The sequence below is a fragment of the Suricata suricatta genome, chromosome 14 (assembly GCF_006229205.1).
Source record: "Suricata suricatta isolate VVHF042 chromosome 14, meerkat_22Aug2017_6uvM2_HiC, whole genome shotgun sequence".
Lineage (NCBI taxonomy): Eukaryota > Metazoa > Chordata > Mammalia > Carnivora > Herpestidae > Suricata > Suricata suricatta.
Genome location: NC_043713.1, coordinates 46,801,052 through 46,828,921, shown reverse-complemented (window position 1 = coordinate 46,828,921; position 27,870 = coordinate 46,801,052). Strand labels below are relative to the sequence as shown.

At 43.0% G+C, this 27,870-nt stretch overlaps 1 protein-coding gene across 1 annotated transcript in view; it reads right to left on the bottom strand.

Annotated features, from left to right (window-relative positions):
• Positions 1 to 27,870, bottom strand: part of TMEM241 (transmembrane protein 241) — a 116,291-nt gene that overhangs the window by 34,471 nt on the left and 53,950 nt on the right. The window contains exons 8-13 of the mRNA XM_029921958.1: positions 26,687 to 26,735; positions 25,769 to 25,814; positions 23,928 to 23,963; positions 21,696 to 21,730; positions 14,363 to 14,432; positions 9,782 to 9,875 (exon numbers count right to left, since the gene is read on the bottom strand). Of these exons, the coding sequence (XP_029777818.1) occupies positions 9,782 to 9,875; positions 14,363 to 14,432; positions 21,696 to 21,730; positions 23,928 to 23,963; positions 25,769 to 25,814; positions 26,687 to 26,735 (330 nt within the window). The remainder of the gene's footprint in view (positions 1 to 9,781; positions 9,876 to 14,362; positions 14,433 to 21,695; positions 21,731 to 23,927; positions 23,964 to 25,768; positions 25,815 to 26,686; positions 26,736 to 27,870) is intronic.

Below are 27,870 nucleotides of genomic sequence, written 5' to 3'. Positions count from 1 at the left end.
CCGAAGTCAGATGCTTAATTGACTGAGCCACCCAGGCGCCCCTAGAATGTTTCTTTTAAAAAAAAATGTTTATTTATTTATTTTGAGAGAGAGAGAAAGAGCAGGGGAGGGGCAGAGAGAGGAGAAAGGGAATCAATCCCAAACAGGCTCAGCGCTTTCTGCACAGACCCTGATGGGGGGATTGAACTCATGAATGAAGAGCTTATGACCTGAGCCAAAATCAAGAGTCGGACATTTAACTGACTGAGCCACCCAGGTACCCTGAGAATGTTTCTTAAATTCACAGACAGAAAAACAAGAATAACAGTGGTAACAATATAAAGTGACTCCAAAGGCACATTTTCCCCACACTGAGCCTTCTCAGACCTCAAGAAGATACTAAGATAAGGACCGGAGAGAAGCATGGATGCCTTGGAAGTGATGAAGTTCATGTGAGAACTTGGAAAACAGCAGAGAATGGATCCTTCCGGAGCAAGGAAGAAGGTGCCTTCAGGCTCTTCTGAATGACTTTCCTTTCTGAGTATCTTTGAGTTTTTCCACAGAATCCAAATTCTCCTCTGGGGCCAATGGAATATCCTTCTGAGTCATTTTCCAAACATGCTGGCACTCACTAGAGTCACAATGACGTCACGGGGAAATGTTGTATTGCTAAGTACAATTATGTTGTATTTCAAATGTCAGCACATTCTGATGTGTAGGTGGCCCAAAGAATGGGAAAGTATTATGCCACTGAGGATAACAGAGCTTATTTTCAAATGGAAAAGAAAAAGGAGGAAGAAGGGAGGGAGAAAAAGAGAAACTGCTTGATGTACCGAAGCTGGAAAGAGACCTTAGTGGCTCATCTAATCCAATTTTCAACATTTAAGGAGGATTAGCATTAAACCTTAGCAGCCAACTAAAAATCCTTATACTTTTGAATCAGCTACAAAGGAGGAAATGATGAACTTCCCTCCAAGTTTAAAAGAAAAAGAAAAATTTAAATAAGTAAAAAGGAGGCTCATGAAAGTAGTGGCCAAACAGGCAAAAACATACACAACAAAAATATCCTTCCTAATACCCAAGGACAATATGTAAGCACTATTCTTCAAGCACTTGCAGCTTTCAGGGATGGTTTACATGCCATAAAACCCACCCATTATAAATGTAAAGTTCAATGATTTTTTTTTAAGTAGGCTCCATGCCTAGCATGGGGCCCAACACGGTGCTTAAACTCATGACCCGGAGATCAAGACCTGAACTGATACCAAGGGTGGGATGGCTTATCCAACTGAGCCACCCAGATACCCCCAAAAATTCAATGATTTTTTAAATGTTTATTTTTATTTATTTTTTGAGAGAGAATGTGAGTGCACACATGAATGGGGGAGGGACAGAGAGAGAATCCCAAGCAGACTTCACACTCAGTGCTGAGCCGGACATGGGGCTCGATCTCACAACTGTGAGATCACAACCTCAGCCAAAATCAAGAGTCAGATGCTTAACCAACTAGCCAGGCACCCCCAAAATTCAATGATTTTTAATGAACACATTTAATAAATTAATTTAAATAATGGTGCAACCATCACCACAACCCAGTTTTGGAACATTTCTATGGACTAAAAAACCTTCGTTAGGCCTATTTGTAGTCAATCTCTGCTCCAAGAAACCATCACTAGGTTTTCTGTCTCTATAAATTTGCCTTTTTTGGAAATTTCAAATAAATGGAATCATACTCTATGTATTTTTTGCACTGGCTTCTTTCACTTAACATAACATTTTTGAGATTCATCCATGTTGTAGCAATGAGGTAATAGTCCATTTCTCCTTATTGCCAAATAGTATTCTATTGTATGTGAAGAACACATCTTGTTTATACATTCACCAACTGATGGACATTTAGATTTTGACCAGTTTGGGGCAATTATGAATAATGCTACTCTGAATGTTCATGTTAAAGTCTTTTTGTTTTCATTCTCTTGGGTAAGGTTCTAGGAACAGAATTGCTGAGTTATATAGTCAGTTTATGCTTAGCATTTTAAGAAACTAGCAAAACAGTTTTCTAAAGTGGCGATACCATTTTACATTCCTACCAGTAATTTATGAGGATCCTAGTTTCTCCACATCCTCATCAGCTCTTGATATTGTCTATGTATTTTTTATTATAGCCATCTTATGAGTGGGTAACGATATCTCATGGTGGTTTTAATTTGCATTTCCCTAATGGCTAATGACATTGAGTTCTTTTTTAAGGACTTCATGAACCATTCATGTATTTTCTTTGGTGGAATGTATGTCTATTCACATCTTTTTCTCTTTTTTTTAAAGTTTTTATTTAAATTCCAATGAGTTAACATACAGTATAGTATTAGTTTTAGGAGTGCAATATAGTGAATCAACATTTCCATATCAGCCATTTCTAAACTCACCAAGTTGAGAATACTCCTTGTGAGGTTAAGGCAGGTTTGCAAGGCCTCCTGCCATCAGATGGTGACCGATATCCACCCCCCACTCCATTGTTTTTGCTTGAGCACTGAAGCCCCAAGGTACCTTGTTGATTGGTATCAGGAGTGACCTGTCCCCTTATTCTGGCCCTAAAATGCCGATTGCACCTTGTGAAGGAATTTATTGTAGGAACTTCTTCTTTTGTGATTAGGGAGTAAACACTGCAATTCCTGAGAATCTTGTTTTTCTTATACTTCTCCTTAAGCAAAGAGGCTATGGACCCCTGCTCACAAAGAACTAACTTTTGCCTTTGCTATGCTAAAAACACTGTCTTGTATTTAAATGCCAAAGATATCTTCCTTCCCCCATATGATAAGCATCTAAATCACCTACATCAATCACTATTCATAAAGGTTATGCATGAGTCTTCTACCAATCTTTGTTCTGGGATATTTTTACATATCAAAGAAATTTACCATCAGAAATCATTGTCTAAGGCAAATGCCACTTCTGTGCTGTTCCCCATACACTTAACCATAAATAAAGCTGAGTCTCCGTCAGGGCAGAGATGCCTACCTGGTGATCAGAAAGAATCTCGTGGCTCTCTCAATCCCTCCCTTTCACTGACACTGTCCCTCCTTCAGGGAACCCTGGACCTGCTGGAGTGGACTCCACCAAGCTGGTACTCATCACAAGTGCTTTTCTTAATTCTCATCACCTGTTTCACCCATTACCCCCCCACGTCCCCCTGGGTCATGAGCATGTTCTCTATAGTTAAGAGTCTGTTTCTTGGTTTGCTTCTCTCTCTTTTCTTTATTTTTCCTTTTTCTTGTTTGTTTCTTAAATTTCATATATGAGTGAAACCATATGGTATCTGTCTTTCCCTGACTGATTTATTTCTCTTATTAGCATTATACTCTCTAGCTCCATCCACGTCACTGCCAAGTGGCAAGATATCATTCTTTTTATGACTGAGTAATATTCCATTATATATATATATATATGTATGTATTCACGTCTTTTAACCATTTTGTAGTTGGGTTGTTTGTAGTCTCACTAAAGTGTAAGAATTCTTCATATATTCTAGAAACAAGTCCTTAATCAGATATATAATTTGAAAATACTTTCTCCTAGGCTGTGGCTTTTCATTTTCTTAACAGTGTCTTTTGTCCATTTCCTTGAATTGCAAAGTATCTTAATTTAAATGAAGTCTAAGTCCAGGGCACCTGTGTGGCTCAGTTAAGCGTTCGACTCTTGATCTCAGCTCAGGTATTGATCTCAGTCAGGGTCGTGGATTCAATCCCTGCTTTGGGCTGCATGCTAGATGTGAAGCCTGTTTTTTTTTTTTTTTATCTTAATGAAGTTGAATTTATCAATTACTATATGGCTCATGCTTTTGATGTCATATCTGAGAACTCTTTGCTTAAACTGAGGTTGGTTAAGATTTCTTCCTGCGTTTTATTTTAAGAAAAGTTTTCTAGTTTTAGCTCCTACATTTAAGTTTACCTACAATCTATGGTTGAGTTGATGATGGGAGACAAAGATCTACGTACTTTTTTTTTTTGCATACCTGGTCGTTCCAGCACCATTTGTTGAAAAGAAAACCCTTTCCATGTTCAATTGCCTTGGCACCTTTATGGAAAGTCAACAGACCATAAATGCCTATCCTTATGCCAATACCATATTGTCTTGATTATTCTAGCTTTATAAAGTTTTTAAATTGTGTAGTTTAAATCTCCCAACTTTTTTTCTTTTTAAAATTTATTTATTTATTCTGAGAGAGAGCGTGCAAGTGAGAGAGGGGCAGGGGGTGTGTGTGGGAGAATCCCAAATAGGCTCTGCACTGTCAGCACAGAGACCCACCCAGGGCCTAAACTCACGAACTGAACCATTAGACCATGACCTGAGTTAAAATCAAGAGTTGGATGCCCAACTGACTGAGCCACCCAGGTGCCCCTGTTTTTCTTTTTCAAAATTGTTTTAGCTATTGAATTTTCAAATAAACTTTAAGATCAGTTTGTGAATTTATACAAAGCATTTGCTGGGGTTTTGACAGGGACTGCATTAAACCTATTGATCAACTTAGGAAGAATTTCAGTCTTAACATCAAGTCTTTCCATTTATTGAGATCTTCTTAAGTTTCTCTCAGAGAGATTTTACAGTTTTCAGTCTTCAACTGCTTTGCTAAGTTCCTAAGTATTTTTAAATCCTATTAGGAAGGACATTATTTTCTTAATTTAATTTTTATGAACATGACTGTTCATTACTAATACATACAACTATGATTGATTTTTGTACATTGATCTTGTATCCTGAGACATTGATAAACTGTTCATTAGTTCAATTAATGTTTTTACAGATATCTTAAAATTTTCTACATATAGGATAAATGTCATCTGTGAATAGAGACCATTTAATGTCTTCCTTTCTAATTTGGATGCCTCCTCTCCACCCACCCCCCCCCTGCTTTTTTTTGGTCTTGTACTGCTGGATAGAAGTGGTAGGCACAAATATTCTTGTGCTGTTCCCAATCTTAGGGAGAAAGTATTCAGTCTTTCACCATTAAGTATTATATTAACCATAGGTTTTTCACATATGCCTTTTATCAGGTTGAGAAGTTTCCCTTCTATTGCTAGTTTCTTGGGAGGTTTTTTTTTTATCACGAAGGGATGTTGGATTTTTGTCAAATCATTTTTCTGCACCTATTGACGTGGCTCTTTATTTATTCTTTATTCTATACATAAAAGTATTATAGTACTTTTCATTCATTAAGCCAATTTTGCATTCCTGATGAATCTCACTTGATTCTGGTATACAATTCTTCTGATGTCACCAGATTCGGTTTGCTACTGTTTTGTTACAGATCTGTGTTCATGGAGAATATTGGTCTATAGTTTTCTTATGGTTTTATTTTGTCTAGTTAAAAAAATTTTTTTTAATGTTTTATTTATTTTTGATACAGAGAGAGACAGAGCATGAAAGGGGGCGGGGCAGAGAGAGAAGGAGACACAGAACCAGAAGCAGGCTCCAGGCTCTGAGCTAGCTGTCAGCACAGAGCCCGACGTGGGGCTCAAACCCACGAACATGAGATCTGACCTGAGCTGAAGTCGGAGGCTTAACCGACTGAGCCACCCAGGTGCCCCTATTTTGTCTAGTTTTAGTATCAGGGTAACTCATAGAATAAATTGGGAGTTATTCTCTTTCCTCAGCTCTCTAGAAGAATTGGTAAAGAAAAAATATTTCATTTTAAAATATTTGATAGAATTCATCAGGAAAGCCCATTGGGCCTGAGCTTTTCTTTGTGTAAAGATTTTTAATTACTATTTATATTTATTTACTTGTTATGAGTTTATTCAAATCTTCTATTTATTCTTGAGACAATTTTCCTAATTTGTACATTTCTGGGAATTTGTCCATTTCCTCTAAATTGTCTAATTTGCTGGCATAATATGAATAGTTATTCATAATATATAATCTTTTTAAGTTTATACAGATGTAGTGATGCCCCTGACATCATTTCTAATTTTGATAAGTTGTATCTTCTTTCTTATTTTATTAGTCTAGCTAAAAAATACTTTTATTTTCCCTTGTGATTTCTTCTTTGCCTCATGTGCTATTTAGAAGTATGTTATTTAATTCCCAAATAAATGGGTTTTTTTCTAGATTTTTTTTCTGTTGTAATTTCTTTTCTTTCTTTAATTTGAGAGAGAAAGAGAAAGTATGAGTTGGGGAGAGGGGCAGAGGGAGAGAGAGAGAATCTTAAACAAGCTTCATGCTCAGCACAGAGCCTGACACAGGGCTGGATCCCACGATACTGGGTTCATGACCGTAGCCAAAATCAAGAGTTGATCACTCAACAAACTGAATCACCTAGGTACTCTGTTAAAATTTCTGCTGTGGGCAGAGAACATACTTTAAATGATTTCCATCTTTTTAAATTTACTAAGACTTTTGTGTCACTTTTGTGACCCAGAACATCTATCCTGAAGAATGTTCCATGTATGTTTGAGAAGAATGTGTTTTCTGCAGTCAATGGATAGAGTGTCACATGTCAGTTATGACAAGTTGGTGGACAGTATTATTCAAGATATCTGTACCTTCTATACCCTTGCTTTTCTATCTAGTTGTTCTATGAACTTTTGAGAGTGCAATATTGGAATTTCCAACTATTACTGTTGAATAATTTATTTCTCCTTTCTCTTCTGTCACTTTTTGCTTCATGTGTTTTGGCCTGCTGTTGTTAGGTGTGTATACATTTATTACTGTCATATCTTCCTAATGTATTAATCCTTTTATCATTAATAAATGTCTTTGTTTTTCCCTAATAACATTTCCTGTCATAAAGTCTATTTTGTCTGATTTTAATATAGTCACTCCAGCTAGCAAACTACTGCTTGTATGATGATGTTTTTTTTTTATCCTTTTACTTTCATCCTATTTGTGTCTTGAAATCTAAGGTGTGTCCTCTGTAGACAGCATATAGGCAGGTCTTGCTTTTTTATCCAGACTGACAACTTTGCTTTCTGAGTGGGGTATTTAGTCTATTTATATTTAATGTAATTATTGATATAGCTGCTAGCAATAAATCTCTTAGTCTTTATCTGGGAATGTCTTTGTTATTCATCTTTGAAGGACAGCTTAGCTGTACATAGAATTCCTGGTTGACAATTTTTCTCTCAGCAGGAATATATTATCTTATTGTCTTCAGACTTCCCCTGTTTGTGATGAGATGTCATCTATTGATTGTATTTTTTTCTATACCACCTTCCTCTTCTTCTGGAACTCCTATAATGTATATGTTGATATGCTTGATGTTGTCCCACAGATCTCTGAGCCTCTGTTCACATTTCTTCAATTATTAAACAATCTTTGTTCTTCAGACTGAATAATTTCTTTTGCTCCACCTTTCAATTCACTTATTTTTCCTTCTGCCCTTTAAGTCTGTTACTGAGTACCTCTAAAGAATTGTTCATTTCATTTAAGTTATTGTACTTTTCAACTCCAGAATTTCCACTTGGTTGGTTGTTTTTTAAAACATCCCTCTTTATTGAGATTCTGTATTCACTGAGTCTTTCTTTTATTCTTTAAGTATGGTTTCCTTTAGATCTCTAAGGGTATTTAAATAGCTGCTTTGCAGTCTTTTTCTGCTAAGTCCTACATCTGAGGACAGACACAGACATGGTTCCTATTAACTGCCTTCTTCCTGCATATGGATCATGCTTTCTTGTTTCTTTGAATGCCCCTAAATTTTTTTGTTGAATATTGGACATTTTAGATCACATATGGTAGCAACTTTGGATTCTGACTTTCTCCCAGAGCATTGTTGTTTTGCTGATATAGTAATTTGCCTGGACTAAGTCTATGAAATCAGTCTCCTATATACGGTACACTTGATGGTGTCCTTACTCAATTTTTTTCCTGTTTTTATTTTTAGGCTTTTTCTGGCTTTTTAGATGTCACCCTCATACCTGTATCACTTAGTATTCTATGAAAGACTAGTCAGAGGTTTTGCTCAAACATCTGCAGCCAGAAAGGCTTCTCCTCTCTGCTTCCGACTGTGTGTGGGCTGGGGAGTACATCCAAACTTCAGGTTGAAGTTTTTCATGTCTGCCCCAGCTTTTACTTTCTGCTGGCTCCCATCTCCTCTGCGTGCACACAGGCTCTGCTGGCTAGGGACATGTGGGTGTTTTGGGCACACTCCATCTCTGCTACTCATGCACACAGACTCTGGTCAATCTGGGACACCTGGAGAGCTATCAAGCCCCTGATAGTGGTCTCACCTCCTGAACTACCCGGTATGTCCCCAGCTAGACCACTGACCATTGCTTGCCCCAAAGAGGACTATAAACTCAAGATAGGGGAGCTACTGGCTCTTCTTACTGATTTATGACAGACATGACCACTTTAACTAAAAATACTCCAAAGAGAATATTCTGGAAGTGGCAGCAAGGCTGCTGGTTTTCACAACCTGTCCTGCTCTGGTTGAAATAACACACTGACAGAGCTGGGGAGGAGGGAATGGGAGCAACCTGAGGAAAGAACACCTCGGGCTCACACTGTTCCCACCCAAAGTTTAGCAGTTTTCGTGAACAAATGCTTGCTTCCCAGTTTGTTGCATGGCTTTGGTCAATTTTTAGTGAGCTGAAATGGATATTTTTGACAATCTTTTTCCAGCTTTCCAGTTACTTTTTGGGAGGAGGATTTGTCCACCTCCTCATTCCGTCATGCTATAAGTCAGTATCTCAGCCACTCTTTACATTTTGCTATAATTACAAGTATTAATGCTATTAAAAAGCAGAACTATACAGGTGAAAATATTGCTATGAAATGTTGTTTTCAAAGAAAAATGTTTGTTTTTGTTTTTTGGGGGAAAAAAATCAACCAACAAACATAAAGATGAGAGAAGATCTAAGCTTAAATGATTATTTCATTAGGTTAAGTTTAAAAATCTCATTTCTCAGAGGCACCTGGGTGGCTCAGTTGGCTACGTGTCCGACTTTGGCTCAGGTCATGATCTCATGGTTCGTGAGTTCGAGCCCTGCATTGGGCTCTGTGCTGAAATCTCAAAGACTGGAGCCTGCTTCAGATTCTGTCTCCGGCTCTCTGCCCCTCCCCCACTCACTCTATGCCTCTCTCTCTCTCTCTCTCTCTTACACATATAAATGAACATTTAAAAATTTTTTTTAAAGAAAGCCCATTTCTCAGAGGCAACATACCTAGGGCCCTACAGCTTGACTCCTTCACAGACACGAGAGAAATGACACGCTTTACTAGAAAAAAGTTAGTCCCAAAGCATCTCAGTCACGACTGAGCACCCCCCAGCTGCTTTTTCTGTTTCTTTTTTCCCCCTTTTCTATTGTAGGCCTCAACTATGGCCATGAGATACACGACAGACATTCCTATAATAGTCTGTTGTTTGAAGGTTCCACCAAGGCCTTCAACCTGGCCATTTGTTTATCCTTTCTCTATCATCCCTGACAGACTGAGACCTGTCAGGCAACTCACTTGGACTCTGGACACTGTCACAGCCCCAAGGAAGGAAGAGAAAACCTGCTCCATGCATCCAGGAACCATCTCATAGAACTGGAGAAGACTTAAGAGATTTTTGGGGGGCAAAACCTCTCATGGTCAGATGGGGAAATGAAGGCTAAGGGGAGTTAGGGGGATTAGCCCTTCCAGGAGTGTAATAAAGACTATGACAGGCTGATAAAATAGGCAGAAATCGTTACTGGAATGAGTGAGGGATCAGGCTCAGGGCCAATGACTAGAAATGGTTTCAGGAAGATCAAACACATGCTTCAAGAACACTAGACATGAGGGCCCTGAGGTTGATTTTTCCCACTCCTTCCCTCTTTCTTACCTTAGCGAAGAAAATCCAGGCTGCACACTGCCCTGGGGCCATAAGGCTCTTTAGCTTTACTGTGCTGAGCATGAGAAAGAAGCCTAAAATTCCACTGGAAGGAGAAAATATTCTTTTGTTAGTGAGGTTTGTCTTCCTTTAGCCAATATCTATTTTCTGTTACATTTTGCCAGCCAGTTTCTAATTATTACAGAACCTCTATCTCATCTGTGCTTTCTAGCGATCTCTGGATAAAAATATCAAATATTTAAAAATCCACAAAGTTCTAATTTTATGAGGAGCTATGATAAGAGTGTTTCACTGGGTGGGGGAAAGAGGGGAGGGTGTGTAAAAACTTGGGAAATCTCTGGCTAAGTCATGAAAGAAAAAAAACGTGGAGGACAATACCTCCTGCTCCCTCCCATATTATTTCTGGAGCTTGGTGCTTGCCAAGGTAGAGCTTCAAACTTTTTTTTTTTCAAGCAGAACAAACTGCCAGAAAAAGACTTCCACAGTGAAACTCACCATATGGGGACAGAGGGTCTGGACCAGCTCCTGGGTTCAAAGTAAGAATCTAAAGGGGAGGACTCAGTCCAGTAGCAAAAGCCCCCTCAACCAGCCTGAGCCATACCGAAGCTATGCTTTGGGAATGATGCCTAAGCCCATCTGTGTGACCTGAGAGACCACACCCCATGGGACCCTAGAGGTCTGCAGCAATGAGGCCTTGGCCTAGCAGTGGACAGGTAAGTAGTGGCCTATACTGGATTCCATTAAAAATTTTTTTTAATGTTTTATTTATTTTGAGAGAGAGAGAGAGAGAGAGAGAGAGAGAGAGAGAGGCAGAGAGAGGGAGACACAGAATCCGAAGCAGGCTCCAGGCTCTGAACTGTCAGCACAGAGCCCTGTGCAGGGCTCGGACTCATGAACTGTGAGATCATGACCTGGGCTGAAGTCGGCTGCTTAACTGACTGAGCCACCCAGGTGCCCCCACTGAAATCCATTTTTGAAAACTTCACAGGGTGGCCAAGGAAAAAGCAAAGGGCACTCCAAACAGTGGTCACTCTTCGTTGCATTTGGAGGCAGGGCAATTGGAGAAGAGAGACTCCACAATAGAGGCTGACTTCCTGTAACTATATGAAGTGGGGGCTTGTGACTTTTATTAGAAATTGAAAAGCAAGAGATATGACCACAGTGGTACCCCAACCAGGGAGCCAGGTCGTACGAGCTGTACCTCATTTGTACCTCCAGGGCCTCAGATGCCACCCTGCCATCTCACCTTTATTATAGGCACTGGTATGTGGCTCCAGCACAGACCGGGAGCTCTGAGAGGGCAGGGCCCAACCTTGGGCTTCTCTGATTTTCCCAACAGAGCCAAACATGGTACCTTGGTCAGCGTACGTATTCCATAAATGTTTGACAGGTTTACTGACTGGATGGAATTAAACACTGATAAGGCCAAATTTCACAGAAATGTGTGCCTTCACGTCATTAGATTAGATTAGATCACAACTGCATTCTTGGGACAAGACCAAAAACAGGGACGAAGGTTCCCTTGTGTATATTTCAGCCTCTGGGACCCTGATGACCTGCAAAATTTGTTCACATCTGCATCTGCAGTCACAGGAGGCTGGGCAGCTATGGGTGAAGACAGTTAGTCATTCACACCCGAAAGGCAAGGAGGCCCAGTGGGTAAGCAGCCAGTTGGATACTGAGTGACCTGGGCTGTGCCCATTGATCCTCATAACCTTGACCAAATCCCCCTGTTCCTCCTTTTTTTTTCTTGCCTCAGTTTCTGTGCTGTTAAAGCAGGAATAAGCATAGTGGTCCTCATCCCACCTTATGGAAATCAGAGACTTTCAGAACAGAAAGCTTTCCCAGCCCCAAATCTCACATTATTAATAAACAAACTGAGGCCCAGGCATGATTCGAATCCAGGTTTCCTGGCTCATTTAAAGGTTCTCCACAGTACAAAGTACCTGGGTGGTTCAGACTGTTGAGGGACTAACTTTTGATTTTGGTTCAGGTCATAATCCAAGGGTCATGGGATCAAGCCCTATATCGGGCTCCACACTGAGCATGGAGCCTGCTTAAGATTTTCTCTCTCTCTCTCTCTCTCTCTCTCTCTCTCCCCATCCCTCTCCCCCACTTGCACATGTGCTCTCTCTCTCTAAAATATACAAAAAAAATTAATAAATAAAGGTCCTCCACAGTCCTTCAAACTTCACCATGAAGATATGTTCTTGGCTCAAGAGACAGAAGACATGCTCCAGGTGCCCGTGGCCACTGTGAGGTTGGGAGTGGAAAGTGAGGCGGCCAGTGTCCCAGGGCTCCTCCTGGTGGTATCCGGCCCTGCCTCCTGGGACATAACAACTTCACACATGCCTGTGCTGTCTCCCACATTCCCTACCCTCTGATCCTTCCCTCTCCTCTCCACTTGCAGCCAAAGGAGTGGCATGATTCCACACCCCCTCTCCCCTCTACACACTCTGCTAGAACAGAGCCTCTCAGGTCTATGCCCGACACACTTGGGAAAGCACTACTCCTTCCCATCTCTTGCCTGGTGTGCCTGTGACTCATTTCTAAATTACTCATGGGTCCCCTCTCTTTCTCCTTCCACACTCAGTTCTCTACCCCTCCCTGTGGCGGCAGGTCGGAAAAGCAATAAGAGGATCCTAGAAGTAAAAAAGCTTGGGCTCCCCGTTAATGTGTCTCTGGGTCAAGGCTACCACTGTTCCCTCAGGCCTCCGTGACTCCTTCTGAGCTCCTCCAGGGCCTCTGAAGGTGATAACTCTTAGTCTGAGATATGGTCATGGAGAAATCATGCAATGACATGGGGGAAACTGACACATTCTTAGAAGAGTTCAAGCTTTGTCCTGAAGCCTGGCGAGGGGGAGGGGGTAGAATGTAATAGAGTTATATCAATTCACACAAAGATTTCCAAATCTTTTAAGTATAAAACCCTGATTTTTCACGTTGGGTGATAAGAAAGTTGCAGATTAGAAGGGGGCAGAAATGGAGCTAGAATATCACCCTACCAGGCCAGCATCAATGGGCCTGTGAACTAGGCTGCTCTGTTCCAAATAACCAAACAATGGGTGCCCTTCCCTCTGCACTGTGTTTGCTGGTGCTGACAAATAACCAGACCCAAAAGAGAACAAGTACACAGACACCAGAGCAGCACTAACACTCGTGCCACCCAGTCCTAGCTAGCAGACAGCCGACAAGTCCTGACCACAGTGACAGGAACGGAGAAGATGACTCGTGTTGGTATTTTCCTGAAACTTTGTGGAGGATGATAAATAAATCACTCTGAGGCTCAAGTGCAAAAGCAAACTGTACACTATTGATACATTTTGTCCTAACACACCCACAAATCAGAAACAGCCAGCCACACAGCAGCTATTTGACTCTGGGAAGAATCACGCCTCACAGGCACACTCTTTTATGCATGGGAATAAGGGGTCTGGCTTGGCAATTGCTTGTGGTCTGTTGACATTTTATCCATAGTCAAGCCGAGCAGCTAATAACAATGGCCATCACTTACTGGGCCAGGCACGATGCTTAGGGTTCACGCGTCTTAGTTAGTGCACACGAGCCCCCTGTCCTGGTATTATCTTTCCATTTTACAGATGAGGAAATAAAACTAATGCTTGGCAGAATGAGGGCAGCTTGCTCAAAGAGCAAACAAATTAGCAAGCAGCCAGGTTGGAACTCAACCCAAGACTGGACTTCCCACCATATCAGAACACAGGCCGTGAGACTGTCCATTTCTCAGCACAATAAAGTCAAGTGAAGTGGGGATCATGGCAGGAAAGAGGGGAGAGGGGGAGTATGATCTGTCCATCTATATGTACCCATCCCATTGGTCTGAGGACCTCCCAAGGCCAAGTATTAAGGGTCACTTTGTTGTCTAGATGTCTCCTAGTCACTGGTTTCCAAAATCTGTTTCTCAGGGTCTTGGGATTCAGTCAAGGCTTTTTAGAGATTGTCCTTTAGGGAAAAGGCAGGGACCAAGCAAGTAGCTGAATGGGTGCAATTCTGGACCCAAGTCTTTCCTTGAACAGAATCTGATTCATCATTTTATACATTGAAGTTCTGTTTAAGAATTGCCCGTGGAGGGGTGCCTGGGTGGCTCCATTGTTTGAACATCCAACCCTTGGTTTCCACTCAGGTTATGATTTTGGTTCATGGGTTTGAACCCCATGCTTGGGATTCTCTGTCTCCCACTCTCTCTGCCCCTCCCCTGCTTGAGTGTTCTCTCTCTCTCACACTCAAAATAAATAAACATTAAAAAAAAAAAACCTGCATGTGGAGAGAAAGACACTGGGGGAACCTTCGCTCTTCTGCAAGTTTGGAAACCACTTCCTTGGCCAAAGAACTTGTGCAGGACACGGTACCCTGGGCCCCACGCTGGCCCCGAGCACCCGAGGACATTCATGACAACCCGCTGATGGCCGAGGGAGCTACATCCAGACCTGCACGGCCACCACTCTTCTGCCCCTCCTTTGGATAACTGGCAATGATCCTGGACTTGACAAAGACAGCAGGCAGTACACACACACATACAGATTAATAGTGCCCGGGGCTTTCTGTTAAGCTTACCTGGCACAGCAGCTTCCATGGAACCTGTAGAAATACAGGAACGGAAAGTCCAGGACGCTGAAGAGATCACCTGAGGGACATAGTAAGGGTGAGACAATGGCACACACATCCCCGCCCCCAGCTGTCTTGGAAAATGCAAGGCCACGGTCCTTAATACAGCAGCTCTCTGAGAACTGAGCTGCGTGGCACTGAATTCACTCTGGCATTCCCAGGGTTTCTAGGTTAGTGGCATTGTCTTAAAATAATAGTGCGATGCTCACAATGCCTGTTTAGTGAGAGTCCATACTGCGCAGGGCCCTATGCTAAAAGTTCTATGTTCAACACCTCTCTCAGTCCCTGTAACTACTGTGTGGTGTTTTATCAGCCCCCACTTAACTGGTGCTCAGAGAAGTTAAGGGATTTGTCTAGGATTGCACAACTCTTGAACTGTGAAGCCAGAATGTACACCCCAGTCACTCCAAACCCTACAATCTCCTCGTCACCAGGCGGCCATCCCGGCCCAAGGCGGAGTGTAGGACAAAAAGAATCTTTTTTTTTCTTAAGGATTGTTCTATTCTTTTCTGCCTTATGTCTAAAAAAAGACTGAATGCATGCCTCTAACATCTTTTTTTCATTTTGTGTTTAATTACTGCACAAACGGAGTGGGGGCCTGAACAACCGTGCTTACTCATTTGGGTGTAAGGTCCAAAGGGTACATTTATTTCTAGTGAAGTCAGTACATTCTTCTAGTTCCACTTGGTGCAAGAGGAAATAATCACACATATTGGCTGCTTCCCTCTCTGGAATTTGAAGTTGGTCACAAACAAGAAGTCAGGGGATTAAAAAAGCAAAAAGCCTTCCAAAAATGTCCAGAGGAAAGGAATTAAGCATTTCCACAGCAGATAGCCTAATCCTTCCAAATCTGGAATTTCTGAGACTCTAGGGGAGCCAGACCTTCCAGATCTCCAGGCTTCGATCTGTCTCTCCGGATCTGGATGGACTGGAGCAAAGAGGGCTGGTCTCCCTAAGGACTCACCGTATGTTAGATGTGCATGCAACATACAGGTAAAAATGCCTTCGTCGCTGAACTTACTAATCAAGAGTTTCAGAACAAGACGCAATGGGCTGCTACATTTCCTCCGATATCTAACTGATTTCAACCCATTCGACCACTTCTTGGCAAGGAGAGTCCTGAATTCTAGGACCCTAGAGGGTTTTTATCACGACTATTCTTTTGTTTCGTTTGTGCGTACATGTGCATTTTTAGCCACGAAAGGGTGGGTCTCTTGGGACCTGGTTTTTGGGCAGCCCGACAAGAGGCTCAGAGCTCTGGCTTTCTTCCTGCCATGACTCCCCTGAGCACTTTTCTCGTCTACGTGGACCCACACTGGTGGAGGGGCTTTACCACAACACCATCAGGCTCACACATCTAGTGTATGAAAAATACGGTATCTGTGTAAGTCCCTTTCTGCACAGAGGCCACAGCGAGGTAACCCTAGGCACTCCAGCCCCAGACCCCGCTGTGCAGGCTGGTAAGGCGATAGTTGGTGCAGGGTTTGCACCCCCTCTGGCAGCTGTGGTTCTTGGCCCTGTTCCAATTTCCCTTTTAGTTTCAGAGAAACTGCAGTGCAGTCAGTGTGATGATGAGGAGGGGCAGAGAGGAGATCAACTAAGTGCAGGACCTTGAGATTCTTCCGGCACCACCTCCTCTCTGCACCCAAGCTGTCATCAGAAATGCTCCAGGGACGTGAATAGGATTCTCAGCACTGGCAGCCTTTCCGGCCCAGTGCAGGCTGCCAAGGGGCTCTACCAAGCAGTGGAGTGGTCAGAGGTGGGCTGGGAGGGAGGAAGGCAAAGGAAAAATCACGGTCCTAGGGAATTTACCAGTCACGTGATAACCTTTACCCAAATCCTAAAACTGATCCTATAAATTATTGAGAGAGAGAATAGCTTATCTTTGAGCCATTTCTATAACCTTTACACATTTCTCACATGGCTAGTTGACCATGCCTGTCTCTCTTTTTGTAACCATCAAGTCCTTGAGAGGCAGGGCTGGACCTTACTCATATCCACTGTTAGGATCAACCCCCAGTAAGCACTACTGAACTGAGAGTATCTGAAACACTTCAACTCCTCTTGCTTCCCCTGCAGAGAATGTTCCACTTTCCAGTTGGCTACGCTGGTCTTTTATTTCAAACTTGCCCCAAATGCTTCCCCTCTGATGCCTTCACTCTGGCTCTTCTTTTGCTAGAGTTTTGAACAAATAGGGTGCATGCCAACCTCTAAACAGCAAAGGTTAATGACCACATGACAGATGGCCCTGAAGATGAGGCAGAGTGTGGCTGGCTGGCCCAACCTCAGTAGAATGAAAGCCAGGGACCTAAAATATTGGTAAAGATGCTCAGAAGATCATACTCCTGCACCAGCAATTGTGCACTGCACAATTTAAACACAGATTCAGTAGTTCAACAGTTGTAAACATATTTTGTGGCAGCAACATGCAGCTTAGGCAATGAAGTTCTAATTGAGCCCTCACTTTTTAAAGTTAAATTCCAGTGAACATACAATGTAGTATTAGTTTCAGGTGTACAATATAGTGATTCAACCCTTCCATGTAACACCCGGTGCTCATCATGACATGAACCTTCACTTTATGCTCCAGTTAAAACCTGCTGACTTTCTGAGTGAGGGAGTGAATTCGAATTCTCTGAAGATCATAGAGCATGAAATTGCTCAGTTCCAAGAAGTAATTAGTGCTACTTGCTTTTATCTCATATGTGAGGAATAGGCACACCCGGTAACAAGATCATTTCTGGATCAGATTCCTGTGGTTCTCTCTGCTCTCCTGGATCTTTGAAATTCTTTCCCCTTGAACATACATACAAGAGGGGGACCCAGTACAAATACACAATGCAAACTACTATTGCTTAAAATGGTCCAAGGGGAAGAAATATTCCAAGATTTTTGAAACCTCTGAGTGAATCATGAGGTTGAAAGATTAGAGGAGGAGGTAGATTTCATCCACTAAGAAGCAAACCCAGTGCCCAAAGGGGGAAAAGTAGCAGGGCCTGAACTAAAGAGAACTATCTACCCAATCCCTAACACCATGTCCCAATGCACACCAAAAGTGTGTCCCAAAGGCCTATCATATGTATCTAAAAAAACACTTATCTTTCTAGTCACTCAGGAATGAGTGAGAAGGGCAGCTCATTCAAGAGCACTATGAAGAGCCCATGAAGACTAGCTTAAATAAGACCGACACCACCAAATGTTAGTGAAGATGTGGAGCAACTGGAACTCTCGGGCATTGCTGAGTAGGGGTGTAAACTGGGATAAACACTTTAGAAAAGTGGCACTTTCTTAAAAAGTTAAATCTGCATCTACTCAAAGACACAGAAACTCTGCTCCAAAGAATTTATCCAAGAGACAAGAAGAGACAAAACGTCCTGTAGAACAATGTTTATGAAAGGCTTTTTCACAACAGCCCCAAACTGGAAACAGCCCAGGTAAGCATAGGCAGGTGAATGGATAAACAGAAGGAGGTATATTCATACACTAGCAATTCATACCCTCCTCAGCAATAAAAGAGAATAAACTGGTGATACATACACCAGCCTACATGAATCTCTGAACACTAGACTGAATGAAAGAGCCAGACACAAAGGAATACTTCCGGTGTGTTTCCATTTATATGAGGTTCTAGAATAAACAGAAGTCATCTATGGTACAGAAATCAGATCATGGTGGTTTTGGTGCCAGGTGAGAAGGGAGTAATGAAGAAGGGGCAAGAGGAAACTTCCTACAGTGACAGAAACGGTCTATATCTTGATGGGAGTGTAAGCTACACGGGTGTATACACCCATCAAAATTGATCAAGATAGGTGCATTTCATACATGTAAATTATACCTCCATTTTTTTAATGTTTTAAAAGTACTACTAAATAATTGAGATTCCAGTTAAAAAAAAGAAAAAGAAGAGGTGAAAGGAAACCAAAGGGAAGAAAGCCCTGCTTTAAAAATATCAGCACCTGCTGGGGTGCCTGGGTGGCTCAGTCAGGTAAGCATTCAACTTTTGATTTCAGCACAGGTCATAATCTCACAGTTCAAGTCTGAGTCCCACATCAGGCTCTGTGCTGACCACGCAGAGCCTGCTTGGGATCCTCTCTCTTTCTCTCTCTCTCTGCCCCACCCCCCTCTCAAAAATAAATAAATAAATAAACTTTAAAAAAGTAAATAAAAATTAAAATGTCATCAATCGTTAACAGACCCTTCAAAAAAACACTGAGGACTTAACTGGGTCTCAACTGGTACAGGAGTGGGGAATCAGGACCATGCCCTCCCCTGTAGTCAGGCCCCTTGTGGACATTCTAGATGGAAAGTATAATAAGCAAGTGGGGAAGAGTAAAGGGCTGTTCTGATTTAAAAAGGAGCTAGACTACTCATGGGCACAATGAGAAAGCTGATGACCTGGAAGGAACTGGAGCTGCCCCAGCACAGCAGTCCTTGAACACCTCTGGAGGAGAGAGATTTTCCTCCGGTGTTTTATTTGCTTAAACTCTGTAATAATTGTATACTGCTACCAGAAAACATCATCAGGACCCATCGAAGAGTTTAGGGTAATTGACTTAGGTTTATAAAGCCGAGAAAAGCTGATCCCACAGTTCTCTTCTAGACTCTGAGCCTCCATCATCTCTCATACCACATTTCTCCCTTTACATATCTATCTGCCTGAGTTATCCACTCTACCAAACAAATACAGCCATTTTACTGTGCCTGAGTGCCTTTCGAAGCAACAAGCCACTGCTTACAGCCGCTAGAGTTGTGCACTGCCCAACTTCTAAGGGCAGGGCACTGTTCGGCTAGACCACAATGGTGTATGGCAACCCTGAGAGTTTCGAAAAGTTAAAGTGAATCAAAACCTAGACAGTGACTTTTCATGTGGTTTTCACAAGCAGCCTCCCTACTCTAGTCAGGATTATTTTGCTACTCAACAACCCCGAGTCAAGCAGGCACCTAAGGACCAGCCCCTTGATACTAAGGTTTCAAGTCAGTTTTACTGACCAGAGGTTAAAAGAGAAAGAGCCTCAGACATCTTTAAGGCCCCTTGGCACATAATTTCTAGAAGTTCTAAGAAAGTAGCAAATGGCATCATGGGGACCACATGCAGAGTACCTTCATACCACAGAAGTGGGTGTCGTTTTACAGTGTTTCCCTGGGGTGCTCATGGATTAAAAGCTAAACCTGTGCTGGTATAGATGGAATTCGCTGGCTCCTTCTGGAAGGCTGCCACCAGTTTGTATATAACCCAGACCCACCTTCATCAGGGCCTTTGCTAGAGCCCTGCCATCATGGCTACTGAGGCCCGAGGGATACCGGAACCCTCCAGTGCTGAGGTATCCCTTCACTGGGAGCCTCAGCAACCTATAGTAAGGAAGGCCGGGGCCACCTCAGCTATTGACACCAGGGTCACTCCAGAAGGAAGTTAGGTAACACTGTTTCAAAGTATCCACTCACTCTGGAGACTTTATAATAAACTGCAGGATCACTGAAAAACAAGCATTTAAAAAGAAAAACCTGAGAGAAGGCTCAAGAGACCTAAACCTCGGTCTCTCTGTTACTCACCTTCTCTGCATCACCTTGGCCACATCCCTTAACTGCTCTTGGCTTCAATTTCCTCATTTGTAAAACATGGCGGCACCACGGATAATCACTAAGATTCCTTCCAACTCTGAGAATCATGAATAACAAGGAACAAGCATCACCTCTTGGTTGAAAGGTGGAGTAATTTCTTTAGGTGAGAACCATCTGCCCAAATCCACCAGCAATCACTCAGGGAGCAATAAGCATGCAAACCAAGTAGAACCAGTGAACTTTCCAAAGGCTTTGACCAAAACACATTTCAAAGGGGAGGTTCCTTAGGAGGTTCTGCACTATCCGTTGGGTGGCAACCTCCTGGCTTCACAAAAGAATGACAAGAGTCACATGTAAAGGCAGACAACCAGCAGTATAGGTGAGCAGAAACTGTTCAGGGTCAACACCATGGGCTTCATTTGATTTTTATTTTACAAGGGATAGGCTTTCAACACATAAGAGTGCAGAGAGCAGAGAGCACTCCCCAGCAAATCTCAGAGTGGGGAGATAACACCAGGCTGTGGGAACAGGCAGAAAAAAGATACACATCAGTGTGAGCAAGTGTAGACTAATGCCTTGAGAAAAAGGTAATTCAATTATCCTCAGGAGGCATGGTTTGGATGGTCACATACAATCTAGAAACACTGAGTCACTCTCGACAGTTCCCTCAGGATACTAGCTCAAACAGACTAAAGCAACTAAAAGCACCAACAGAAAGCTGTCATTGTTTGGGGCACAATAGGAGCTAGAAAGGGCCTTGGAAATAACCCAGTTCACCTTATTCATTTTAACTGAGACTCTGAGGGCTCGGCAAATGCCTCGTGCACAGCAAATGCCTCGTGCACAGCAAATGGCCAACAAACGTTAGCTTAAGGAGCATGACCAAGAAAATGTGTATTTCTAGCCTTACTGCACGCAGATACTATTTTGTTATCTTTGGCACCAACTTCAAAATAGGGTAAAAAAACCACGATGGAATAAAGTACTGTGGACAATTCGTGAATCTGAAAAACCATCATAGTGTAACTAAGGCAGCAACAAGGTAAAGGTAAGCTTTAAAAGTTGACTTCCTTAATCTGGAATCTTGAATATTGTAGGGTGATACACAATAAAAAGGTATGAAAGGATGTCAATTAGAAGTAGGGTGAATCTGAACTTTCTCACCAAATCCTTTAGCACTAGGATTAAAGAGCGATTCTGGATGCTTAAAGAAGGAACTTTAGAAGTGGAGAAGATGAGCACTAGTTTATTCGGCAGATAATAAACCTGTCTGTACTCTGAGACTGCACCAGATGAAAACAACAAAATTCAAGAAAGGGTAAGAATAAATTCACGGGCAATAAATCCACAGTGAGTCATTGAGACCAGTTTCAAGTGTGTGGGCCATGCCAAGCCCCTGAACTTCCATCCTGAAAGGCAAACCACATTCTCTTACAAAATGTCCCTTGGGATGCCTGGGTGGCTCAGTTGGCCAGTTGGCTAAGCACCAGACTTTGGCTCATGATCTCACAGCTCACGAGTTCGAGCCCTGCATCAGGCTCTGTGCTGACAGCTCGGAGCCTGAAACCTGCTTCAGACTCTGTGTTTCCCTCTCTCTCTTACTCGCCCCGTCTCTCAAAAAAAAAAAAAAAAAACCCTCAAAATGTCCCTTAGGGATATAATGGGGACGGGGGTGATCCTGGGGGACTGGGTTGAATGAGCCACATACAACAAACTGACTTACCTGTGGGGTGAGATGCAAATGCCAGGAGCACCACACTGAAAAAGAAACAGCAGAGCGGTGAAGAAGTCTTCCCAGCACTGAAAACCAGCAACGTACATTTCCACCCATTCTACCTGGAAAGGGTGAAATTTGCCTCAATGCAAATTATCTGCACTGAATGGTCTCATTCTGCCTAAATCCAACTCATCAGTGAGAGGTGGGATGCCTCAGAGTTCCATAGGGTTGAATGTACCCTGTGACGGACAGAGGAGCTACACCCCACTCTGAGGTCATCTATGCCACCAAGTGTTCTCACACTCACTTAATCTTCCAAGAATATTTGTAAGCTAAACAAAGCAAACTCTGAATTACAAATAGGCCACAATCTAAAAAATAGCTATTGGGTATAAGATGAATCTACTTTTGCTACAAAAATTGAATTTGTAGAGGGGAAGTTAAATTTCCAGGGCGTACAGGTGGCTCAGTCAGTTAAGTGTCGGACTTTGGCTCAGGTCATGATCTTGTGGTTCATGAGTTCAATCTGCGTCGGGCTCTGCACTGGTTGTGTGGAGCCTGCTTGGGATTCTCTTTCTCTCTGCCTCTCCCCTGCTTGTGCTCTCTCTCTTTCTCTCTCAAAATAAAGTAAAAAAAAAAAATTTTTTTTTAAAGGGAGATCAAACCAGTTGTTGGCTTTGGCAGGCAGAGCTCCTGGCTGGCACAGACCAGCACAGCTGCCGGAGGTTTCTGAGGGATCCCAGATCTCTGGGGGCTGATGGCCTCAGTGTCCAGTGCCCACAGGAAACTGAACAGTGGCCCTGGTTCTGATTCACTTTCTTCATCACTTGTACTGAAAGACTTAGAAACAATCATGGCGTCAGTGGGATGCCGGGTGGGCCCAGCCAGGAAGCCTCAGGCACCAGACTCACAGGCAATGAGTGTCCTGTGAAGGAGCTGGGCTGGCAGGGGACTGAGTCGGGGGTCACAAAGGCTCACTTTTCCATCCCCTTATTCCTCTGCCGCTTGAGTTCTGGGGAGAAAAAGAACTGCCAACATGTTCCGATGTCACGGAAACATTTTAAACATCAAGAGCGTTCTGCATTTTCAGAAGAGTCTCTTGAAAAGGCAGCTGGTGTGTCTGGGCAGAGTGGAACTAATGACTGTTTTCAGCAGAGTACAAAAGAGGCCCAAAGCCATGCTTGGGGTGGATCTTTTCAAAAAACGGCATTTTAATACACTAAGATATTATGAGCTTTATCTGCAGATGGAGAATCCAGCTCATGTTGAACATTTTCAGATTAACTTCCTGCAGAAACCAGCATGACCAAATGCTGAGAGGCACATCCCCAGCCGGGGTCATCTGTCCAAGCGTGGCTGCCTTAGCACTAACTTGGGCGCCCCACGGCAGAGCTCACCCTCCTCAGCGAGAGGTCCCACGGGCATGGTCAGCGACCACGAATCTCCAAAAACACCAGCCAGCTGTTCTATTTAGGAGAGAGAGCCCTAGGCTTTGCTTGGCTTGGGCCAAGGGTAGATGAACAGGAGTCCATACAGCATATTCAAATATTATAAATCAAGCCTCAAACTTCATTCTCTCTTAATAAATACGTATGCCTTCAAAACAACCTGGAAGTCTAGATTAGAATTCAGAATTCTCAGAGTCCCCAGAGCTTCATATCAGAATATGGTCCCATGGACAGATCCAGCCTCTGGCTCCCAACTCCCAGTGAGCCCCCTTCTCTTTCCACCCCAGACTCCACCCTGCACACTGAGGCCTCACACACTGTGTGTGGACACATGAGCCTGCAAGGCCACCTTCCATGCACACACACCCCCCAACACAAACAGCCAGTCTTTAAACACTCCTTGGGTCTAGGAAAGAATTGGAAAGATAGACCCAAGGAGGCCTTGGAATCAAGCTCAGGACCTCTTGAGCAGGGAATTCTAGGTCTCAGGCTAGGAAGGAGGGCATGTGCCCTGGGAAGAAATGTCCCCTTAGCCTTACAGACTCCATAAGCCACAGGGAGAAGCATGGCCTTCAGAAATACGGAGCCAGACAGAGGTCCCTCTTGCCTGGTCTACAGACTGAACTACGATTTGGTTTCCTCAACTTCTAGTCATTTCACAAATTATTTAGCTTGCGTTTCTGGTAGGCACATTGGCTCAGAACACTAATCAAAATATTATTGGAAAATGAAACTCCATTAGCACTAGAAAGACATGAGTTATTCTTTGAAAATGTGAATTATATTTTACCTGAACATATAGTTTAAGTACTGCTGGTCAATGTCACTAAGGAATAAGAAAAAAGAAAAAAAAAGATAAAACATGTGAAATAGAAGTGTTTTACAGACACAATGTAGTCATTATTCTGTACTAAAAAATTATATCTAGGGTTACGTGTCTACATTTAAAAATTGTCAATAAATGGCATGAAAAGTACTTTATATTCAAAACTAGTTCCTGCCTCATTAAAAAAAATGTTTTTAATGTTTATTTTTGAAAGAGACAGAGCATGGGGGAGGGACAGAGAGAAAGGGAGACACAGAATCTGAAGCAGGCTCCAGGCTCTGAGCTGTCAGCACAGAGCCCAACACGGGGCTCAACTCATGGACTGTGAGATTATGACCTGAGCAGAAGTCGGATGCTTAACAGACTGAGCCACCCAGGTGCCCCTGGCTCATTTTTAAAACACGTTTCCTACTCGGGCGCTATCATATGCATGTTCACCTGTGGCAGATTATCCTCTACGTGCCCCCTTTGCCACTTAAAAAGAATGCCAACTCTCAGGCCACTGGACTGGCTCCTGGGGCTGCCATATTTGACCAGTAAAAATAAAGGACACCCAAATAAATCTGAATCTCAGATAAAGAATCAGATTTAAGTATGTTCCAAATATTGCATAGGACATAGCTACACTAAAAAAAGGCTTCACTACTTATCTGAAATTCAAATTTAACTGGGCATTCTGTATTTTATCTGGCAACTCTACTGGCTTTTTGCTGCAGAAACACTTCATTAAAGAACGAAAGGTCCTCTAGGGACCCAAGTCCCAGCCTCTGACTGTATAACCTTCTCCCAGGGGTCCTTCCCTTCAGGCCTGCCAGTGGACCCCAAAACCGAGAAGCCAGTCAGGCCAATCTAGGACCTCTGACCTCCCAGCTGCAGCCCAACCCAAACCGGGACTCTCGTCTCCTTCATTTACATTTGCCAAGGCTGGTACGTTGACTGCCCACAAGAGAGGCCTCATTTTATGCCAGAACAGACTGGGGAATTTCTGGGTCTAAACAAAGTCAAGTTAGGAAGGGGCTGAGGAAGCAAGAAAAAAAGAGTTGGTCACTGAGTTGGAAGAAGTAAACTAAGGCCCAAAGCAGCGAGTGACGTAATTTTCACAAAAACATCTGACTGCTGCTCCTAAAGGAAGAGGGTAGAGGTCCCCCTGCTCTCCACACATCTCTAGTACAATCAGGTGCTGGTGGACCCTGCCTGGAATGGCCTAACAGCAGGACAAATGGCTTTGGGGGCCTGAGACTGCTGTGCCCTCACCACAACCCAGACCTGCAGGGTTTCTGGCTGAACGGAACAAGCTCAGGACACCATGGGCCTCACCTCTTTGCTTTAACCAACAAGAACCCACCACACTTCAAAAGTTTACCTTAGGGCACCTTCGTGGCTCAATCAGTTAAGCGCCCAACTTTGGCTCAGGTCATGATGTCACAGCTCATAAGTTTGAGCCCCACATCGGGCTCTGTGGAGCCTGGAGCCTGCTTTGGATTCTGTGTCTCCCCCTCTCTCTGCCCTTCCCTAGCTTGCACTTTGACTCTATTTCTTTCAAAAGTAAACATTGAAAAAAAATAATAAAAATAAATGAATTAATTAAAGTTTACCTTAAGGGCGCCTGGGTGGCTCAATTAGTTGCAAGTCCGACTCTTGACTTCAGCTCAGGTCATGCTCTCACGGTTCATGGGTTCAGACCCTGCATCAGGCTCGTTGCAGAACCTGCTTGGGATTCTGTCTCCCTCTCTCTCTGCCCCTCCCTTACTTGCTCTCTATCTCAAAAAAATAAAAATAAACTTCAAGAAAAATTAAAAGTTTACCTTAACGCATTGGGTTTCCGGGACTTCTGCAATATCTTATAAGCTCCTGAAAACAAAACAGTGGGTGTTACTGGCACACGGCACTCTGCAGAAGGAGCTGCAGGCAATTTCGGGGAAGCACGAAATCCACATGCACAAGGGCCGCCCTTCCCACGAGGCTCACCCACAGCCGACAGGGGGCGACAACACCAGGATGTGAAAACCACAATCCCGTGATAAGGGTTCGGTACAGAAGACTGCTGGGCCAGGAAGGCTCATGATCAGCAGAAGGAGACAATTAACAGGAAGCTTTCGGCTTCCTTTGCGGGGTGCCCAGAAGAAAGAAACACACTGGATCTCCGAACTGTGTGTAACAAAGTCAGGGCACTGCCCTCCCTCCACGACTGCAGACAGGAAACACTGACTATATGACTTGAAATAAAGTCAGATGGGCCTTTTATTCCCCCCCCCCCCAACCCTCGCTTACTTTCCTTCAGGTATACTGCTGAAAGAGAGGGTTTCCGACATAAACTTCTGGATCTCCCCCACCACTTTTTGAGAAGACCAACTGGCATTTCACAAGTAGGCTTGAGCAAGTGGAGCCGGAGCCATAGTGAGTTAATTAATGTTTGTCGAGAAAAAGAGGAGACTATATCAGAAGCGGAAACATTTGAGGAAAACTCCAAAATGGGAAAATCAGATCAGAAAATGCCCATGTAATTTTAATTTTGACATCTGGTCTTTTTTTTTTAATTTAATTTTATTTTTAATATAATTTATTGTCAGATTGGCTAACATACAGACTGTCAAGTGTGCCATTGGGTTTGGGGGTAGATTCTCATGGACACCTGGTCTTTAGTTTTCCTATTGCTCAAGGTCACTGATAAGGTCTAGATAGTAAGCCTCAATTATTTAAGTAGGCATTCTTTTAAAACTTACCTACACAGAATAAGTGAATTACAGCCCAGAAATATCCATCTGGATCAAACTGTAACACAGGTTTAAAAAAAACAAAAAAGGCTGTAAGTATAGACACACAGGACCCAGCACCATCGGAAACCCTAGATGTGGACGCACAGTGCTGAGCGAGGGTTCCACGACAGGACTGTCGGGGCCTTGGGCCAGTCCATCCTCCTTCCTCAGCTGGCTGCTTACAAAACCTTCCTAACAGGGCTCTCTGCCTCCAGCTCCCCTTGCCCTGTGCTCCACACTGCCCTCACACTGTCTCTAAAAGGCTAGTCAATGGTGTCGTCTATCACTTAAAATCATTCACCAGTCCCCCAGGGGCTTTAGGACAAACTTCAAACTCATGATGACCACGGATCTCTCGGACAAGCTCAGTCCTATCTACTGCACCCCCTCCAGGGAAAGAACTTGCACTTCCCCCAGCACGAATCCTACCCCCCACAACCTAGCGGGGGGGGGGGGCACTCCTTCTCTTCTTCCCTCCTTATTTTTCTCCCTAGAAGCTTATCTAATCTGACACACTCTATTTCACCAGTCACCTGTCTCTCTCTCTCTCCACCATCCACTAGGCTGTTCATTCCGGCAGGGCAGGAATTGGCACAGGGCCTGGCACATAAGATGTGCTTACTACAGTTGAATCACAGAATACTCAGGACAGCTCCAGGGCTGGGCAGATACCTGCTTTCTTCTCCTGGCCAACTCCTCCTCTGGATTTAGGTCCAGAGAGCAGAGTAGGGCTCTAGCATCAGAAAGATGCATCAATTCTAAAATCCCCACTTACTCATTACCTGGGGACCTTGGGGGCCTCATCATTCTTTTTTAAAAATATTTATTTATTTATTAGAAAGAGAGAAATAAATAAATAAATATTTATTTATTTCTGGGGTTTTTTTGTTTTTTTTTATTTATTTTTTTTAATTTTTTTACTTTATAAAGTTTCATATTTTTTAACATATGTAATTATTTTCCATCATTTACAATACAGTAGTTACAATGACACTCCAAACAGAAAAGCAAAGTAAAAAATCAAAACACCAACTTCTGTTTCATGTAATTAGACTTATACAGAAATTAGAAGGTTAAGTAACAACTAGTTAATCACCTAATTTCACAGCTATCTGAAGTGGCAATCGTTATATAGCAGCTTATCTATGATA